Source organism: Pristiophorus japonicus, chromosome 10 (genome assembly GCF_044704955.1).
Source record: "Pristiophorus japonicus isolate sPriJap1 chromosome 10, sPriJap1.hap1, whole genome shotgun sequence".
NCBI lineage: Eukaryota > Metazoa > Chordata > Chondrichthyes > Pristiophoridae > Pristiophorus > Pristiophorus japonicus.
The window spans coordinates 221,430,846-221,452,037 of record NC_091986.1 but is presented as its reverse complement, the minus strand read 5'-3'; the positions used below and the strand labels follow the sequence as shown (position 1 = coordinate 221,452,037).

The 21,192-nt window shown below is 50.7% G+C and overlaps 2 protein-coding genes across 2 annotated transcripts in view; both read right to left on the bottom strand.

Annotated features, from left to right (window-relative positions):
* The window catches only part of LOC139274936 (interferon-gamma-inducible GTPase 10-like), a 25,567-nt gene extending 5,306 nt beyond the window's left edge, over window positions 1–20,261 (bottom strand). Inside the window, exons 1-3 of the mRNA XM_070891677.1 lie at window positions 20,233–20,261; window positions 7,582–7,673; window positions 6,191–6,799 (exon numbers count right to left, since the gene is read on the bottom strand). Coding sequence (XP_070747778.1) covers window positions 6,191–6,750 — 560 coding nt within the window. The 5' untranslated portion in view covers window positions 6,751–6,799; window positions 7,582–7,673; window positions 20,233–20,261. The remainder of the gene's footprint in view (window positions 1–6,190; window positions 6,800–7,581; window positions 7,674–20,232) is intronic.
* LOC139275321 (interferon-inducible GTPase 5-like) overlaps window positions 1–21,192 on the bottom strand; it is a 314,503-nt gene that overhangs the window by 37,999 nt on the left and 255,312 nt on the right. The window lies entirely within an intron of this gene.

Genomic DNA, 21,192 nt, shown 5'->3' with positions numbered 1-21,192 from the left:
GTGCGTGAGTGTGAGTCGGTGAGTGTGAGTGTGAGTCGGTGAGTGTGAGTGTCAGTCGGCGAGTGTGCGTGTGTGAGTGTGTGTGTTTGTGAGTGTGAGTCGGTGAGCAAGTGTGAGTGTGAGTGTGTGTGTTTGTGAGTGTGAGTCGGTGAGCAAGTGTGAGTGTGAGTGTGTGTGTTTGTGAGTGTGAGTCGGTGAGTGAGTGTGTGTGTGAGTGTGTGAGTGTGTGTGTGTTTGTGAGTGTGAGTCGGTGAGCGAGTGTGAGTGTGAGTGTGTGTGTGAGTCGGTGAGTGTGAGTGTGAGTCGGTGAGTGTGTGTGAGTGTGTGTGTGTTTGTGAGTGTGAGTCGGTGAGTGAGTGTGTGTGTGAGTGTGAGTCGGTGAGTGAGTGTGTGTGTGTGAGTGTGTGTGTTTGTGAGTCGGTGAGTGTGAGTGTGAGTCGGTGAGTGTGCGTGTGTGAGTGTGTGTGTTTGTGAGTGTGAGTCGGTGAGTGAGTGTGTGAGTGTGTGTGTGTGTGAGAGTCGGTGAGTGTGAGTCGGTGTGTGTGTGTGAGTGTGAGTCGGTGAGTGTGTGTGTGTGTGTGAGTGTGAGTGTGTGTGTTTGTGAGTGTGAGTCGGTGAGCAAGTGTGAGTGTGCGTGTGTGTGGTTGTGAATGTGAGTCGGTGAGTGAGTGTGTGTGTGAGTGTGAGTCGGCGAGTGTGAGTCGGTGAGTGTGTGTGTGTGAGTGTGAGTCAGTGAGTGAGTGTGTATGTGAGTGTGAGTCGGTGAGTGTGAGTGTGTGTGAGTGTGTGTGTGTGTGTGTGTGTGAGTGTGTGTGAATGAGTGTGAGTGTGTGAGTCGGGGAGTGTGAGTCGGTGATTGTGTGTGAGTGTGAGTCGGCAAGTGTGAGTGTGTGTGTGTGTGAGTGTGTGTGTGTGTGTGAGTGTGTGTGTGTGTGTGTGTGTGTGTGTGTGTGTGAGTGTGTGTGAATGAGTGTGAGTGTGTGAGTCGGGGAGTGTGAGTCGGTGAGTGTGAGTGAGTGTGTGTGTGAGTGTGAGTGTGAGTCGGTGAGTGTGTGTGAATGTGTGAGTCGGTGAGTGTGATCGTGTGTGAGTGTGAGTCGGTGAATGTGAGTTGGTGAGTGTGTGTGAGTCGGTGAGTGTGAGTCGGCAAGTATGAGTGTGAGTGTGAGTCAGTGAGTGTGAGTGTGTGTGAGTGTGAGTCGGTGTGTGTGAGTGTGTGTGAGTGTGTGAGAGTTTGAGTGTGTGTGTGTGTGTGTGAGTGTGAGTCACTGAGTGTGAGTCAATGAGTTTGAGTGTATATGAGTGTGAGTCGGCGAGTGTGAGTGAGTGTGAGCCAGTGAGTGTGAGTGTGTGTGTGAGTGTGAGTCGGTGAGTGTGAGTGTGAGTCAGTGAGTGTGTGTGTAAGTGTGAGTCAGTGAGTGTGTGTGTAAGTGTGAGTCGGTGAGTGTGAGTGTGTGTGTAAGTGTGAGTCGGTGAGTGTGAGTGTGTGTGTGAGTGTGAGTCGGTGAGTGTGTGTGTAAGTGTGAGTCAGTGAGTGTGTGTGTAAGTGTGAGTCGGTGAGTGTGAGTGTGTGTGTGAGTGTGAGTCGGTGAGTGTGAGTCAGTGAGTGTGTGTGTAAGTGTGAGTCAGCGAGTGTGGGTGTGAGTGTGCGTGTGAGTCGGTGAGTGTGAGTGTGCGTGTGAGTCGGTGAGTGTGTGAGTGAGTGTGAGTCGGTGAGTGTGAGTGTGAGTCGGTGAGTGTGAGTGTGTGTGTGAGTGTGAGTCAGTGAGTGTGTGTGTAAGTGTGAGTCAGCGAGTGTGAGTGTGAGTGTAAGTGTGAGTCGGTGAGTGTGAGTGTGCGTGTGCGTGTGAGTCGGTGAGTGTGAGTGTGCGTGTGAGTCGGTGAGTGTGTGAGTGAGTGTGAGTCGGTGAGTGTGAGTGTGAGTCGGTGAGTGTGAGTGTGTGTGAGTGTGAACAGGATGTGCAGCAAAGCCTATCTGACATGAAAATAGACACTTGGTGAGGTCAGAGGGCAACTGCATTTCCCAGGCCCCCACACCCTAAAAACCCTGGCCCTGGAGGGGATTGGGTGGATGCTGGCCTATCATTGACCTTTCACCCCTGGTTCCCAGAGCAGCCGCTGTGGCCCAATGCCCAACGGTTCGCTGTGGAGCAGTGAGGGTTAAGGGGAGATTTAATCGAGGTGTTCACGATTATGAGGGGTTTTGATCGAGTGAGTGAGGAGGCACTGCTTCCAGTGGCGGGAGGGTCAGTAACCAGAGAGCACGGATTTAAGGTGATAACTTAATAAAAACGTGTATTTATATAGCGCCTTTAACCTAGTAAAACATACCAAGGCGCTTCACAGCAGTGTTACAGACAAACAGAGCCACATAGGGAGATATTGGGGCAGGTGACCAAAAGCTGGGTCAAAGAGGTCGGTTTTAAGGAGCGTCTTAAAAGGAGGAGAGAGAGGCAGAGAGGTTTAGGGAGGGAGTTCCAGAGCTTGGGGCCCAGGCAGCTGGAGGCACGGCTGTAATATCGCTCGACCTAGTGCACTGCCGTGGTAATGCAGCCATTGCTGTTTACAAGAATAAAGCATCAGCTGACTGGTCAACTGACAAATTCCTGAGTTAACAGCCATCTTGGAGTCTGTGTGTGTTGCGAGGTCGTGAAGAATGTATCACAACGGCCACCGATGGTGGAGCAGTTATAATGAGGGATGTTCAAGAGGGCAGAATTTGAGGATCGCAGACATGTTGTGGAATTGTGGGGCTGGAGGAGATTACAGAGATAGGGAGGGGGGAGGCCAGGGGGGGATTTGTAAACAAGGATGAGGACTTTGAAATCGAAGCGTTGCTTAACCGGGAGCCAATGTAGTTCAACGAGCACAGGGGGTGATGGGTGAGCGGGACTCGGTGCAAGTTAGGACACGGGGCAGTGAGCACAGGGGGTGATGGGTGAGTGGGACTCGGTGCGAGTTAGGACACGGGGCAGTGAGCACAGGGGGTGATGGGTGAGTGGGACTCGGTGCGAGTTAGGACACGGGGCAGTGAGCACAGGGGGTGATGGGTGAGTGGGACTCGGTGCGAGTTAGGACACGGGGCAGCGAGCACAGGGGGTGATGGGTGAGCGGGACTCGGTGCGAGTTAGGACACGGGGCAGCGAGCACAGGGGGTGATGGGTGAGAGGGACTCGGTGCGAGTTAGGACACGGGGCAGCCGAGTTTTGGATCTCCTCTGTTCTACATAGGGTAGAATGTGGGAGGCCAGTCAGGGGTGCGTTGGAACAGTCAAGTCTGGAGGTAGCAAAGGCATGGATGAGGGTTTCAGCAGCGGATGAGCTGAGGCAAGGGCGGAGATGGGCGATGTTATGGAGGTGGAAAGTTATGCTGCAGATATGTGGCCAGAAGCTCATTTCAGGGTCAAATATGACCCTGAGGTTGCGAACAGTCTGGTTCAGCCTCAGACAGGAGTTGGGGAGAGGGATGGAGTCAGTGGCCAGGGAACGGAGTTTGTGGTGGGGACAGAAAACAATGGCTTCGGTCTTCCCAATATTTAATTGGAGAAAATTTCTGCTGATCCAGAACTGGATGTGGGACAGGCAGTCTGGCAATTTAGAGACCGAGGAGGGGTGGAGAGAAGTGGTGGTGAGGGAGAGCTGGGTGTCTCAGTGTACATGTGGAAACTGACGCTGTGTTTCCGGATGATGTCGCCGAGGGGCAACATGTAGATGAGGAATAGGAGGGGGCCAAGGATAGATCCTTGGGGAATACCAGAGATAACGATGTGGGGGCGGGAAGGGAAGACGTTGCAGGTGATTCTCTGACTACGATTAGATGGATAAGAATGGAACCAGGCGAGTGCAGTCCCACCCAGCTGGACGATGGTGGAGAGGTGTTGGAGGAGGATAGAGTGGTCAACGTGTCAAAGGCTGCAGACAGGTCGAGAAGGACGAGGAGGGATAGTTTACCTTTGTCACAGTCACAAAGGATGTCATTTGTGACTTTGATGAGAGCCGTTTCGGGGACGGAAACCCGATTGGAGGGAGTCAAACATGGAATTGTGGGAAAGATGGGCACGGATTTGGGAGGTGACAACACGTTCAAGGACTTGAGGGGAAAGGGAGTTTGGAGATGGAGTGGTAGTTTGCAAGGACGGAGGGGTCAAGGGTTGTTTTTTTGAGGAGAGGGGTGATGACGGCAGATTTGAGGGAGAGGGAGACAGTACCCGAGGACAGAGAACCGTTAACAATGTCGGCTAACATGGGAGCCAGAAAAGGAAGTTGTGTGGTCAGCAGTTTAGTGGAATAGGCTCAAGGGAGCAGGAAGTGGGTCTCATGGACGGACGAGCTTGGAGAGATCAAGAGGGGAGATCAGAGAGCAACGTGAGAAAGATGAGAGTTCAGGGCTCGGGCAGGTGGGAGCCTCAGAGGAAGTTTGGCCCTTGTGGGCTCGGGGAAGGAAGGGAACTCGCAGAGGCAGCTGATCAATGGTCTCAATCGTTGAGATGAAGAAGTCCATGAGCTCCTCACACTTGTTGGAGGTGAGTGTGGTGGAGACAGGGGAGAGGGGTTTAAGGAGATGGTTAGCAGTAGGGAATAGTAGTCGGAATAGTAATTGCAATCCAGAATGATCCTGGAATAATGATCAGTTTTTGTAGACAAGAGTAGGACCCGATAATGTTTTATGTGTTCGAGCCAGATCTGGTAGTGAATGGCTAAACCAGTTGTCCGCCACATCTGTGCAAGTCTCCACCCCTTGGCCTTGGAGCAAAGATGAGGACTGTACCAGGGGGAACGGCCAGGGTGAGAGAGTAATCTTTTTAATAGGGACTAGGGCATCAAAGGTGGGGGTGAGGGTGTGGTTGAGCAGGTCAGTGGCTGCAGAAACGTCATGGTGAAAGGACGGCCAAAGGTCGGGCAGTTTTGAATTGATAAGTGAGAGAGTTTGGAGAGAGTTTTGTCCAGGGGCGGTGCAGAAGGAGGTAGCTTTGTAGCGGGGAAGGGGGATGTGGATTGAGGGCGATACAGGAAATGGTCAGAGATGCCGTTATCTTTGATTGAGACGGTTGGAATAGTGAGGCCACGAGAGATTGCAAGGTCAGCGGGTGGCCGTGAATATGGGTTGGGGAGTTCACGTGGAGGGAGAGATTAAGGGAAGACAGGAGGGTAGTGAACTCAGAGGAGAGGGAGAATGAAGAATTGAGACGGATGAGAAGTCGCTCGGTGCAGAGGCTGAGGGAGGAAAGCAGTGAGGGTATATCCGTGATAAAGTTAGTATCATACTTAGATGGGCGGTAGAGAACGAGAATTTTGAACGAGGGGTGAGGGGGAGGAATGGGATGAGATGTTCAAAGGAGGAGAACGTGCCGGAGGATAGGAGCACAGAGCAAGGTGTGATTTGGTGATGAGAGTTATACTGCCACCACAGCGGTCTGGGCGAGGCAAGTGGTGGAAGATACAGCCGGGAGGGGAGGCTTCGATTAAAGGCAGTGTGTCATTACCCCTCAGCCAAGTTTCCATCAGGGCCATGATGCCGATGCAGGCATCCATGATAAGCTCATGGTTGGCAAGGGCCTTGTTCACAAGTGACAGGACATGGGCAAAGGCAAGATCACCGGCAAAAGAGCCAAAGGGGACATGAGAAAACATTTCACGCAGCGATCGCGTTGGGATCGGGAACGCGCTGCCTGAAAGGGCGGTGGGAGCAGATTCAATAGTAACTATCAAACCGGGAATTGGATAAATACATAAAGTGAAAACAATTGCAGGACTATGGGGGAAGAGCGGGGGGAGTGGGACTGATTGGAATGCTCTCTCACAGAGCCGCAACAGGCTCGATGGCCATCATCAGAATTAGGAGCAGGAGTTGGCCATTCGGCCCCTCGAACCTGCTCCGCCATTCAATAAGATCATAGCTGATCATTGACCTCAACTCCACCTTCCCGCCCGATCCCCATATCCCTCGATTCCCCGAGAGTCCAAAAATCTATCGATCTCAGCCTTGAAAATACTTAACGACTTGAGCCTCCACAGCCCTCTGGGGCAGAGAATTCCAAAGAGTCACCACCCTCTGAGCGAAGAAATTCCTCCTCATCTCAGTCCTAAATGGCCGACCCCTTATCCTGAGACTGTGACCCCTGGTTCTCGACTCCCCAGCCCAGGGGAAACACCCTCCCTGTATCTACCCTGTGGACCAAAGTCACACACACCTGTTCAGTTCATCAATCGTCTCTTCGATGGTGTTGCAGAATTGGGGTAATTGATATATATCAGTGCGGGCGTTGGATACCAGGAATATCGGTGAGGATTGTACACCCATCTCTGCTAACCAATTGCTACACGATGAGGTGATGTCTTCGAGCAGCTGATCGAGCTCTCTTACGGAGCTAATGCTTGACCCATACTGTTGAATATAAGCGTCTATCTTCATGCGGACAAAGTAACAGGCCTTGCCCTTAGCCTGGCCACCTACGGCAAACTTGGCAAATTCAGAACCAAAATTTTCCGACGGGGAGGCGATGATGATCAGGTCGTAGGGGTCGCTCTCCAACCGGCTCACGGCCTCCGATGGAATCTCCCAGAAGGTTACGTTCGGATGTCTCGGGTGTGTGTATTGAACGACCTTCGACCCGGTATTAGGGTCTGGGGGAGCTCCCCCATTTGTGTCACCCAGCAAAGCCTGGATCAGAGAGGTCTTTCCTGCACCAGAGGGTCCTGCCACACCGATCCAGATCTCTCCTGGTCCTTTCGTGCTGAGCCAAGACCCCATCGCGGGAAGCACTCGAAACCGACTGTATCACACGGCAAATATATTCCCCCTAACAACGTGAAACGGTCACAGGAGAATCAGTACAACAAACACGTTCATTATCAAACACTCCTGGGGCAGGCATAGCACAGGGTTATACACAGAGTAAAGCTCCCTCTACACTGTCTCATCAAACACTCCCAGGGTAGGTACAGCACGGGGTTAGATACAGAGTAAAGCTCCCTTTACACTGTCTCATCAAACACTCCCAGGGCAGGTACAGCACAGGTTAGATACAGAGTAAAGCTCCCTCTACACTGTCCCATCAAACACTCCCAGGGCAGGTACAGTACGGGTTAGATACAGAGTAAAGCTCCCTCTACACTGTCTCATCAAACACTCCCAGGGCAGGTACAGCACGGGGTTTGATACAGAGTAAAGCTCCCTCTACACTGTCCCATCAAACACTGCCAGGGCAGGTACAGCATGGGTTAGATACAGAGTAAAGCTCCCTCTACACTGTCTCATCAAACACTTCCAGGGCAGGTACAGCACGGGGTTCGATTCAGAGTAAAGCTCCCTGTACACTGTCCCATCAAACACTCCCAGGGCAGGTACAGCACGGGGTTCGATTCAGAGTAAAGCTCCCTGTACACTGTCCCATCAAACACTCCCAGGGCAGGTACGGGGGGTTAGATACAGAGTAAAGCTCCCCCTACACTGTCCCATCAAACACTCTAGTTTACGTCGGGTAGAATATGGGAGGCCAGGCAGAAGTGTGTTGGAATAGTCAAATCTAGAAGTAACAAAGGCACGGATGAGGGATGATTACCTAAGGAAGGATATACTTGCCTTGGAGGTGATGCAACAAAGGTTCACCAGATTGATTCCTGGGATGAGAGGGTTGTCCTATGAGGAGAGGTTGTGTAGATTGGGCCGATACTCTGTGGAATTTAGAAGAATGAGAGGTGATCGCATTGAAACATACAGGATTCTGAAGGGGGATCGACAGGGTAGATGCTGAGAGGATGTTTCCCCCCCGGGTTGGAGAGTCTAGAACCAGGGGTCACACAGTCTCAGGATAAGGGGGTCGGCCATTTAAGACTGAGATGAGGAGGAATTTCTTCACTCAGAGGGTGGTGAATCTTTGGAATTCTCTGCTCCAGAGGGCTGTGGAGACTCAGTCGCTGAGTATATTCAAGACTGAGATCAATAGATTTTTGGAGTCTCGGGGAATCGAGGGATATGGGGAAGTGGCCCTAGAAATAGTGGATGCATTGGTGGTCATTTTCCAACAGTCTATCGATTCTGGATCAGTTCCGATGGACTGGAGGGTAGCTAATGTAACACCATGTTTTAAAAAGGGAGGGAGAGAGAAAGTGTGTAAATATAGACCGGTTAGCCTGACATCAGTAGTGGGGAAAATGTTGGAATCAATTATTAAAGATGAAATAGCAGTGCATTTGGAAAGCAGTGACAGGATCGGTCCAAGTCAGCATGGATTTATGAAAGGGAAATCATGCTTGACAAATCTTCTGGAATTTTTTGAGGATGTAACTAGTAGAGTGGACAAGGGAGAACCAGTGGATGTGATGTATTTGGACTTTCAAAAGGCTTTTGACAAGGTCCCACACAAGAGATTGGTGTGCAAAATCAAAGCACATGGTATTGGGGGTAATGTACTGACGTGGATAGAGAACTGGTTGGCAGACAGAAAGCAGAGAGTCGGGATAAACGGGTCCTTTTCAGAATGGCAGACAGTGACTAGTGGAGTGCCGCAGGGCTCAGTGCTGGGACCCCAGCTATTTACAATATACATCAATGATTTAGATGAAGGAATTGAGTGTAATATCGCCAAGTTTGCAGATGACACTAAGCTGGGTGGCGGTGTGAGCTGTGAGGAGGACGCTAAGAGGCTGCAGGGTGACTTGGACAGGTTAGGTGAGTGGGCACATACATGCAGGTGCAGTATAATGTGGATAAATGTGAGGTTATCCACTTCGGGGGCAAAAACGCGAAGACAGAATATTATCTGAATGGCGGCAGATTAGGAAAAGGGGAGGTGCAACGAGACCTGGGTGTCATGGATCATCAGTCATTGAAAGTTGGCATGCAGGTACAGCAGGCGGTGAAGAAGGCAAATAGTATGTTGGCCTTCATTGCTAGGGGATTTGAGTATAGAGCAGGGAGATCTTACTGCAGTTGTACAGGGCCTTGGTGAGGCCTCACCTGGAATATTGTATTGTTTTGGTCTCTTAATCTGAGGAAGGACGTTCTTGCTATTGAGGGAGTGCAGCGAAGGTTCACCAGACTGATTCCCGGGATGGTGGGACTGACCTATCAAGAAAGACTGGATCAACTGGGCTTGTATTCACTGGAGTTCAGAAGAGTGAGAGGGGACCTCATAGAAACGTTTAAAATTCTGACGGGTTTGGACAGGTTGGATGCAGGAAGAATGTTCCCAATGTTGGGGAAGTCCAGAACCAGGGGTCACAGTCTAAGGATAAGGGGTAAGCCATTTAGGTCCGAGATGAGGAGAAACTTCTTCACCCAGAGAGTGGTGAACCTGTGGAATTCTCTACAACAGAAAGTTGTTGAGGCCAATTCACTAAATATATTCAAAAGGGAGTTAGATGAAGTCCTTACTACTCGGGGGATCAAGGGGTATGGCGAGAAAGCAGGAAGGGGGTACTGAAGTTGAATGTTCAGCCATGAACTCATTGATTGGCGGTGCAGGCTAGAAGGGCTGAATGGCCTGCTCCTGCACCTATTTTCTATGTTTCTATAGAAACATATAAAATTCTGACAGGACTGGACAGGTTAGATGCAGGTAGAATGTTCCTGATGCTGGGGAAGTCCAGAACCAGGGTACACAGTCTTAGGATAAGGAGTAGGCCATTTAGGACTGAGATGAGGAGAAACTTCTTCACTCAGAGAGTTGTTAACCTGTGGAATTCCCTGCCGCAGAGAGTTGTTGATGCCAGTTCACTGGATATATTCAAGAGGGAGTTAGATATGGCCCTTACGGCTAAAGGGATCAAGGGGTATGGAGAGAAAGCAGGAAAGGGGTACTGAGGGAATGATCAGCCATGATCTTATTGAATGGTGGTGCAGGCTCGAAGGGCCGAATGGCCTACTCCTGCTGCTGTGTCTTGCATTCTTATCTGACAATGGATTGCATTCTCTGAATATCTCAGAGGAAAACTATGTCAGTGTCGACTTGCACCCGGCTACACCTGGTCACCATCAAATCAAATAATCTGAAAGCCATGTATCGTTTTAAACGATTTTTCATGGAATCAGAGTCCTGCAGTTAATGATAGAATTGCACAGCACAGGAGGAGGCTATTCGGCCCATCGTTCCTGTGCCGGCTCTGTGAGAGAGCGATCCAATCAGTCCCACTCCCCGCTCTTTCCCCACAGCCCGGCAAACTTCTGCTTTGCAAGTATTTATCTAATTTCCCGTTTGAAAGTTACTATTGAATCTGCTCCCACCGCCCTTTCAGGCAGCGCGTTCCCGATCACAACAACTCGCTGCGTAAACACATTCTCCCCCATCTCCCCCTCTGGTTCCATCGCCGATTATCGTCAATCTGTGTCCCTCTGGTTACCCACCCTCCTGCACCTGGGACCAGGTTCTTCTTATTTACTCTGTCCAGACCCCTCATGATTGTGAACACCTCGATCAAATCTCCTCTCAACCTTCTCTGCTCCAAGGAGAACAACCCCAGCTTCTCCAGTCTAACCACATCACTGAAGTCCCTCATCCCTGCAACCATTCTGGTCAATCTCCCTCTGATATGTATTGTAACCCTTGGCAACCTGTATCATACTACCACCAGAGGGCATATCTGTTGGAGTCCCAAGGGAGCACTGTATATAAGCAGGCCTCACACGCTGGACCGGCATTCTGGAGTTTGAATAAAGGAGCTAAGGTCAGACTTACTCATTGCGTACAGCACTCGGTTGCATCATTTTATTATGAATGTAACAATTGGCGACGAGGTAATGAACAACCGCGTGAAAATGCAAAGAACAGTTGGTATCCTGGAGAAGTTCTCAGAAGGGGATGATTGGGAGACCTTCGTGGAGAGACTCGACCAATACTTCGTGGCCAACGAGCTGGAAGGGGACGAGAACACTGCCAAACGAAGGGCGATCCTCCTCACCGTCTGTGGGGCAACAATCTATGGCCTCATGAAGAACCTCCTAGCTCCGGTGAAACCAACAACCAAATCCTATGAAGAACTGTGTACGCTGGTCCGGGAACACCTAAATCCGAAGGAGAGCGTTCTGATGGTGAGGTATCGGTTCTACACGTGTCAATGGTCGGAAGGCCAGGAAGTGGCGAGCTATGTCGCCGAACTAAGGCGCCTTGCAGGACATTGCGAATTCGATGGATTCCTTGAGCAAATGCTAAGAGACTTTTTTGTGCCTGGCATTGGCCATGAGGTTATCCTTCGCAAACTATTGACTGTTTAAACACCGAACCTGAGCAAAGCCATAACGATAGCCCAGCTATTTATATCCAACAGCGATAACACCAAACAAATTTCGCAGCATAAAGAGGTTTAGGCTAGTACTGTGCACAAAGTAACGTCGTTTTCAGGCAGGAATACATATGGCAGAACGTACACGCCTGCAGCTGCCCGACCTCAGATGACCCAGAGTCCGCCATCAATCGTTAATGCGAGGCAGTTAACACCTTGTTGGCGTTGTGGAGGTGATCATCGGGCCCATCAATGCCGCTTCAAGCACTATGTGTGCAAAGGCTGCGGAACAATGGGACACCTCCAGCGAATGTGCAGACGAGCTGCAAACCCTGCAAACCACCACGTTGCAGAGGAAGACCGATACATGGTGGATCAAACTGAACTAGAGACTCGAACCGAGAAGGCAGAAGTGTATGTGGTACACACATTAACCACAAAATGTCCACCGATCATGCTAAAAGTTGAATTGGATGGAATTCCAGTATCCATGGAATTGGACACGGGTGCGAGTCAGGAGCAAAAAGGCCTTCGACAGGCTGTGGCGCAACAAGGCACACAGGCCCAAACTTAGCCCCATTCACACCAAGCTGAGAACTTACACTAAAGAGCTGATCCCAGTAACTGGCAGTGCAGCAGTAAAAGTCTCCTATGATGGAGCGGTGCACGAACTACCACTATGGATCGTGCCAGGGGATGGCCCCACACTGTTTGGCAGAAGCTGGCTGGGAAAAATCCGCTGGAACTGGGACGACATCCGAGCGCTTTCATCCGTCGACGATGCCTCATGTGCCCAGGTTCTGAGCAAGTTCCCGTTGTTGTTTGAGCCAGGCATCGGAAGTTTCTCGGGGGCAAAAGTGCAGATCCACTTGGTTCCCGGTACACGACCCATCCACCACAAGGCACGGGCGGTGCCATACATGATGAGAGAGAAAGTGGAAATTGAGCTGGACAGGCTGCAGCGAGAAGGCATCATCACGCTGGTGGAGTTCAACGAGTGGGCCAGTCCGATTGTTCCGGTTCTCAAAGTCGATCGCTCGGTCAGAATTTGAGGGAACTATAAAGGGATTAACTGTTTTTCGCTACAGGACCAGTATGCACTACCCAAGGCAGACGACCTATTTGCGACCCTGGCTGGAGGGAAGACATTCACCAAGCTGGACCTGACCTCGGCCTACATGACGCAGGAGCTGGCGGAACCTTCGAAAGGCCTCACCTGCATCAACACAACACAAAGGTCTGTTCATCTACAATAGATTCCCATTTAGGATTCAGTCGGCCGCGGCAATTTTTCAAAGGAACATGGAGAGCCTGCTAAAGTCGGTTTCACGCACCGTGGTTTTCCAGGACGACATATTGATCACGGGTCGGGACACCATCGAACACTTGCAGAACCTGGAAGAGGTTCTAAGTCGGCTAGATCGCGTGGGGCTCAGGTTGAAACATAGAAACATAAAAAATAGGTGCAGGAGTAGGCCATTCGGCCCTTCGAGCCTGCACCACCATTCAATAAGATCATGGCTGATCATTCCCTCAGTACCCCTTTCCTGCTTTCTCTCCATACCCCTTGATCCCTTTAGAAACATAATCCCTATAGAAACACTCGAAGTGTGTTTTCCTGGCGCCAGAGGTCGAGTTCTTAGGGAGAAGAATCGCACAGACGGCATCAGATCCACCGATGCCAAGAGGGAGGCCATCAAGAACGCGCCGAGACCACAGAACATGACGGAGCTGAGGTCGATCCTAGGACTCCTCAATTATTTGGGTAATTTCCTACGCGGGTTAAGCACCTTGCTAGAACCCCTACATGTGCTGCTACGCAAGGGAGACAACTGGGTATGGGAGAAATCACAAGAGGCTGCTTTTGAGAAAGCCAGAAATCTGTTCTGTTCCAACAAACTGCTTGTTCTGTATTACCCATGTAAATGTTTATTGCTAGCTTGCGATGCATCTTCATATGGGGTCGGGTGTGTGTTACAACAAGCTAACGAATCAGGAACATTGCAACCGGTCGCCTATGCGTCCAGGAGGTTGTCCAAGGCCAAAAGGGCTTACAGCATGAATGAAAAAGCTGTGGCATGCGTTTACGGGGTGAAATAAATGCACCAGTATCTGTTTGGTCTCAAGTTTGAGCTTGAAACTGACCATAAGCCGCTCATGTCGCTATTCTCAGAGAGCAAAGGGATTGACACCAACACCTCTGCCCACATCCAAAGATAGGCGCTCACGCTGTCGGTATACAACTATGTAATCCACCGCAGACCGGGCACAGAGAACTGTGCTGATGCTCTCAGTCGGCTACTATTGCCCACCACCGGGGTGGAAATGGCACAGCCTGCTGACTTGCTCTTGATGATGGATGCATTCGAAAACTAAGTCACCCGTTACGGCTCGCCAGATCAGGACCTGGACCAGCCAGGATCCTTTACTGTCCCTTGTAAAAAAAACTCTATCGCAAAATGGGAGCTGGTCCAGCGTCCCAGCGGAGATACATGAAGAGATCAAACCGTTCCAGTGGCGCAAAGACGAAATGTCCATACAGGCGGACTGTCTTTTGTGGGGTAATCGTATGGATTTGTCTAAGAAAGGCAAGGAAACGTTCATAAGCGACCTACACAGTACCCACCCAAGCATAGTAATGATGAAAGCTATAGCCAGATCCCACGTGTGGTGGCCCGGCATCGACTCAGACTTAGAATCATGCATGCACCAATGTAACACTTGCTCTCAACTGAGCATTACACCCAGAGAGGCACCGCTAAGTTTGTGGTCATGGCCCTCCAAACCGTGGTCTAGGATCCACACTGACTGTGCGGGCCCGTTTCTTGGCAAAATATTTTTGGTTGTTGTGGATGCTTATTCAAAATGGATTATGTAATAATGTCTCTAAGCATGTCCACTACCACCATCGAAAGCCTACGAGCCATGTTTGCCACGCACGACCTGCCTGATGCCTTTGTCAGTGACAATGGGCCGTGCTTCACCAGCACTGAATTCAAGGAATTCATGACCCACAATGGGATCAAGCAGGTCACATCTGCCCCGTTCAAGCCCGCATCCAACGGCCAGGCGAGAACGGGCAGTTCAGACCATCAAGCAAAGCTTGAAACGTGTGTCGGAAGGCTCCCTGCAGACCCGGCTGTCCCGAGTCCTGCTCAGCTACCGCACCAGACCCCAGTCACTCACCGGGGTTCCCCCAGCCGAGCTGCTCATGAAAAGGGCGCTCAAAACAAGGCTCTCTCGAGTCCACCCTGATCGCTATGATCACGTGGAGGGCAAGCGGTATCAACAAAGTGTGTACCATGATCGCGCAAACATGTCACACGATTTTGAGATCAATGATCCTGTATTTGGACTCAACTATGGACATGGTCCCAAATGGCTTTCTGGCACTGGCGTAGCCAAAGAAGGGAGTAGGTGTTTCAGGTCAAACTTGCCAATGGACTAACTTGCAGAAAGCATTTGGACCAAACCAAATTGCGGTTCACTAACAGCCACGAACAACCCGAAGAGGACACCACCAACTTCGACCCTCCAACACACACACAAGTGGCAACCGACATCACGATTTACCACGAAGCCGAACTCACCATCCCCAGCAGCCCGGCAAGGCCAGCAGCCCAGCAAAGAACCAACCAACTCACCCACACCTGTGTTTGTACCGAGACGATCGACAAGGGAGCGAAAAGCCTCAGGTCGTCTCACCCTGTAAATAAGTGTACTATTGACTTTGGGAGGGAGTGATGTTATGTATGCAACCCTAGGCAACCTGTATCATACCACCACCAGAGGGCTTACCTGTTGGAGTCCCAAGGGATCCCAGCATCCCTTGGGAGCACTGTATATAAGCAGGCCACCCACAAGGTACCAGCACTCTGGAGTTTGAATAAAGGAGCTAAGGTCACACTAACTCAAGTCGACAGTACTCAGTTGCATCACTTTATTATGACTGTAACATCCTCCTCACCCTCTCCAAGGACTTGGCATCCTTCCTACAGTGCGGTGCCCAGAATTGGACACAATTCTCCAGCTGGGGCTGAACCTTAACTCTCGGGGTCTCGCGCACAACATCAGACATTGAAAATAAGAACAATCACGGGGGATGTAAAGTCCTGTCCCTGCAGTACAGACTCACACGAGGCAGATGCTGAAGTCAAGGTCACTCAGGACCTGCCCCTTTATTACGCAGCTCTCCTATGCCACACTTGCCTGAGACCTGTCCTTATATACCTGTCTGGGACAGGTATCCAGTGTCTCCTGCAAGTGCGCCCCTGGTGGTAAGGTATGCTTGTGGTTACAGGTCATCTCGAGTTACAGTCATGTATAGCATGGTAAGATACAGTTATGTACAGTAGTGTGAGATACATGACATCACCCTCCCCCAAGGTCTTATTGTCTTTATAGGTTCAGTCTCTCAGGTGGTCTACGCTCTCGCGTGGAGCGTCTTAGTTGTGGTTCAGTTGTTTGCTTTGGTGCCTGTTTTTCTTTCGGGGTGATTGTTGGTGTCTCGCCTGGGCTGTCTGTTGGGATTTCCCTTTCCTCAGGTTGTTCCCTCTGTCTGTCCACCAGGTGTGGTGTGAGTTCTGGTTCTGGTTCAGCAGTGTTATTGGTAAATCTACTTTTGACTTGGTCTACATGCCTCCGGCAGGTTTGGCCATTGTCCATTTGTACCGCCAGTAGCCTGTTTCCTTCCTTGCCCGTTACTGTCCCTGCAAGCCATTTGGGACCCCTGCCATAGTTTAGCACAAACACTTTGTCCCCTATCTCATTCCACCTCCCCCTCGAATTTCGGTCATGGTACTCAGTTAGCTTACGGCGCTTTGCCTCAACGATTTCATGCATGTCTGGGAGGATTAATGAGAGCCTTGTCTTTAAGGTCCGTTTCATCAATAGTTGCGCGGGGGGGGATCCCAGTCAATGAATGCGGACGAGATCTGTATGCCAGTAGCAGTCACGACAGGCGACCCTGCAGCGTGGGACCTTGGATTTTGGGCATGCCTTGTTTAATGATCTGCATTGCTTGCTCCGCCTGGCCATTGGAGGCCGGCTTGAACGGTGCCGTCTTAATGTGATTTATGCCGTGGTCACTCATAAAATCTTGGAATTCTGCGCTGGTGAAGCACGGACCATTGTCACTGACCAATATGTCAGGAATGCCGTGCGTTGCAAACATGGTTCCCAGGCTCTCCACAGTGGTGGAGGTTGTGCTCGAGTTTAAAATGGTGCATTTGATCCACTTTGAAAATGCATCTACAACTACGAGGAACATTTTGCCCATGAATGGGCCACCATAGTCTCCGTGCACCCGCGACCACGGTTTGGTGGGCCAGGGCCAGGGGCTCAGGGGAGCCTCCCTGGGGGCATTACTGAGTTGGGCACAAATGATGCACCTTCGGACGCAAAGCTCCAAGTCCGCGTCAATACCAGGCCACCAGACGTGGGATCTGGCTATGGCCTTCATGAGAACGATCCCCGGGTGCTCGCGGTGGAGCTCCCGGACAAACGCCTCTCTGCCTCACAGAGGCATGACTACTCGGCTGCCCCACATCAGTCAGTCTGCTTGTAGTGACAGCTCATGCATGTGCCTAAGGAAAGGTTTGATCTCCTCGGGGCAGGCATCGCGAGCCTCTGCCCAGTCACCAGTTAAGACACATCTTTTTACTGAGGATAACGTGGGGTCGCTGGCCGTCCAGGCTCTGATTTGGCAAGACGTCATGGGCGAACCTGTGGACTCAAAGGCATTGATTGCCATGACTATCTCGCAATCCTTTTCATCAGACCCTTCTGTGGTCACCAGGGGTAGCCTGCTAAGCGCGTCGGCACAGTTGTCTGTGCCTGGTCTGTGCCTTATGGTATAGTTGTAGGACGCCAGCATGAGTGGCCACCGTTGAATGCGCGCCGAGGCGTTGCCGTTTATTGCCTTGCTCTCGGATAGGTGGGACGTGAGGGGCTTGTGGTCGGTTTCTAACGCGAACTTGGCCCCGAATTGGTGCATCTTTTTGACACCATACACGCATCCGAGCGCCTCCTTCTCTACCATTCCGTACCCGCGCTCCGCCCGCGAAAGTGACCTGGAGGCATAAGCTATGGGTTGTAATTTGCCCGCACTATTGACATGTTGTAAAACGCACCCGACCCCATACGCTGACACATCACATGTAAGAATAGCTTTTTACCTGGATGAGGTCCTTACTACTAGGGGGATCAAGGGGTATGGCGAGAAAGCAGGAATGGGGTACTGAAGTTGAATGTTCAGCCATGAACTCATTGAATGGCGGTGCAGGCTAGAAGGGCCGAATGGCCTACTCCTGCACCTATTTTCTATGTTTCTATGTTTTTATCAAAGAAAGTCAAAACACTGTTGGAACACAGAAGGTTGCGTGCCTTATTGAAAGCGCGTTCCTGGGCGTCCCCCAAAACCAATCGCACCCCTTCCTGAGTAGCACGTGGAGAGGCTCCAGCAGCGTGCTTAATTTCTGCATAAAGTTCCCAAAGTAATTGAGTAGCCCGAGAAAGGCGCGCAGTTCTGAGACATTCCGGGGCCTGGGTGCTAGGCGAATTGCTTCTGTTTTGGACTCTGTTGGGTGGATTCCATCAGCGGCAATCCTTCTGCCCAAAAATTCAACCTCGGGTGTGAGAAACAGGCACTTGAATTTCTTGACTCGTAGGCCTACCCGATCCAACCGTTTTAGTACTTCCTCCAAATTACGGAGATGGGAGTCGGTGTCCCTGCCCGTGATAAGTATGTCGTCTTGAAATACAACCGTCCCCGGGATGGACTTGAGCAGACTCTCCATGTTGCGCTGAAATATGGCAGCTGCCGACCTGATGCCGAATGGGCATCGATTGTACATGAAAAGGCCTCGATGTGTGTTGATGGTGATGAGTAGCTTGGATTCCTCGGTCAATTCTTGCGTCATATATTCAGATTGAGGTCTGGTTTTGAGAAAAGTTTACCTCCAGTCAGTGTGGCAAATAAATCCTCCGCTCTGGGCAGCGGGTACTGGTCCTGTAGGGAGACTCTGTTTATGGTAGATTTATAGTCCCCACAGATTCGTACGGATCCATCAGGCTTCATGACTGGGACGATGGGACTTGCCCAGTCGCTAAATTCCACAGGTGATATAATGCCTTCCCGCAGAAACCAGTCTAGTTCGTGTTCAATCTTTTCCCTCATCACATAGGATACATCCCTGGCCTTGTGATGGACCGGTCTAGCATCCTGTGTGATGTAGATTTTAACTTTAGCCCCTTTGAAAGTGCCCACACCTGGCTGAAAGAGATGTTCAAATCGCTTTATAACTGTTGAGCAGGAGGTCCGTTCCTCTAATGACATGGCATGGACACCATCCCATTTCCAGTTTAGTTTTGCCAGCCAGCTTCTCCCCAGCAGTGCTGGGGAGTCTCCGGGGACAATCCACAGGGGAAGTCGGTTCACTGTCCCTCTGTGTGTGACAGCGAGCATGGTGCTGCCGAGGACTGGTACGATTTCTTTGGTATAGGTCCTTAGTTTGGTGTCGACCCTTGTGAGTTTTGATCTGTCTCTTTTGTGCGGCCACAGTTGTTCAAATTGTTGAGCGCTCATGAGAGATTGACTCGCTCCCGTATCCAGCTCCATGTTGACGGGTATCCCGTTGAGTAGGACCCTCATCATTATAGGAGGCGTTCTGTTGTAGGAGCAGCGGCCATTGATCGTGTTGACCCGCTGTACATCGGTGTCCCGGGTACTGTCCCCACCATCTTCTGGTCCGCTTTCCGACCCATCCGATTCGTATACCAGCTGAGCTGCTGTTTTTCTGCACATGCGGGCCAGATGCCCTGTATATTCACAGTTTCTGCAAACAGCATGTTGAAATCGACACCCCCTTGTTGAGTGCCTTCCCCACATCTCCAGCACAGACCACTTCTATTGTTTCCGAAGGATGAGCTGCGTCTGGCTGATCTCTCTTGAGCTTCTCTCAGTTTGTAGTTGATTGTTCACATTGTGGGTTGATGAGGTGTGAACGGCCGTTCCTGTGGCCCTTGATGGCTTCTGGCACCACTGCCTGCTGTCGAGAGCCTGCTCTCCCGCTTTTGTCTGTGTGTGGGGGTAGCGGCTTGTTCCACGCTGTGAACCCCTTGTTCCGATGTTTTGTTAGTTGTCGTACCCGCAGTATAGATCAGCCTCGTTTCTTCTTCTCCTGCCAAGAATGTCTGTGCAACCAGTGCTGCTGCCTCTAGGGTCAAGTTCTTGGTCTCTATGAGCTTTCGGAATATGCCTGCGTGGCCTATTCCCTCAATAAAAAAGTCTCTCAGTACTTCTCTCCTTAGTTCATCGGAGAACTCACATAAACTAGCCAACCTCCGAAGTTCCGCCACGAAGTCGGGTATGATCTGGCCCACACAGTGTCTGTAGTTGTAGAACCTGTGTCTGGCCATGTGTAGGCTGCTCGCTGGCTTCAGGTGGTCTCTTACCAGTGTGCTCAACTCTTCAAACGACTTGCTTGCTGGTTTCTCGGGTGTCAGCAGGTCCTTCATTAAGGCGTATGTTTTCGAGCCACAGCTGGTCAAGAGATGGGCTCTTCTCTTGTCTGCCTTATTGTCGCCCAACCAGTCTTTGGTTACAAAGCTTTGCTGGAGCCTTTCTATAAAGTCCTCCCAATTATCTCCACATTGTATTTTTCCTCTGAGCCATTGTTCGCCATTCTGTGGATTCTGTAATCCCGTAACTCGTTGCCAATGTAAAATCCTGTCCCCTCAGTACAGATTCACACGAGGCACATACTGAAGTCAAGGTCATTCTGGACCTGCACCTTTATTACACAGCTCTCGAATGCCACACTTGCCTGAGACCTGTCCTTATATACCTGTCTGGGACAGGTATCCAGTGTCACCTGCAAGTGCACCCCTGGTGGTCAGGTAAGCTTATGGTTACAGGTCATCTCTAGTTACAGTCATGTATAGCATGGTAAGATACAGTTATGTACAGTAGTGTGAGATACATGACAGGGGAGAACATGAAAACAAGACTCACCTGCTGCCTGGCTAATTCTCTTGTGACCATAGATTGAGAGCGAGAGAGAGAGTGAGCGAGAGAGAGTGAGCGAGAGAGAGAGACTTCACAAAGCAAACCGATATTGTCTGGGAAATGAGGAAGCTGCAACAATTTGTCAACCCCAGTTGTGTAACAACCAAAGTCCAACTGGTGCCCAGCTTACACAACGGGTTTTACTGGTATGAGGTTATCCTGTTGACTGTTGAAACACCGAACCTGAGCAAAGCCATAACGATAGCCCAGCTATTTATATCCAACAGCGATAACACCAAACAAATTTCGCAGCATAAAGAGGTTTAGGCTAGTACTGTGCACAAAGTAACGTCGTTTTCAGGCAGGAATACATACGGCAGGATGTACACGCCTGCAGCTGCCCGACCTCAGATGACCCAGAGTCCGCCATCAATTGTTAATGCGAGGCAGTTAACACCTTGTTGGCGTTGTGGAGGTGATCATCGGGCCCATCAATGCCGCTTCAAGCACTGTGCGTGCAAAGGCTGCGGAACAATGGGACACCTCCAGCGAATGTGCAGACGAGCTGCAAACCCTGCAAACCACCACGTTGCAGAGGAAGACCGATACATGGTGGATCAAACTGAACTAGAGACTCGAACCGAGAAGGCAGAAGTGTATGTGGTACACACATTAACCACAAAATGTCCACCGATCATGCTAAAAGTTGAATTGGATGGAATTCCAGTATCCATGGAATTGGACACGGGTGCGAGTCAGTAGCAAAAAGGCCTTCGACAGGCTGTGGCGCAACAAGGCACACAGGCCCAAACTTAGCCCCATTCACACCAAGCTGAGAACTTACACTAAAGAGCTGATCCCAGTAACTGGCAGTGCATCAGTAAAAGTCTCCTATGATGGAGCGGTGCACGAACTCTCACTGTGGATCGTGCCAGGGGATGGCCCCACACTGTTTGGCAGAAGCTG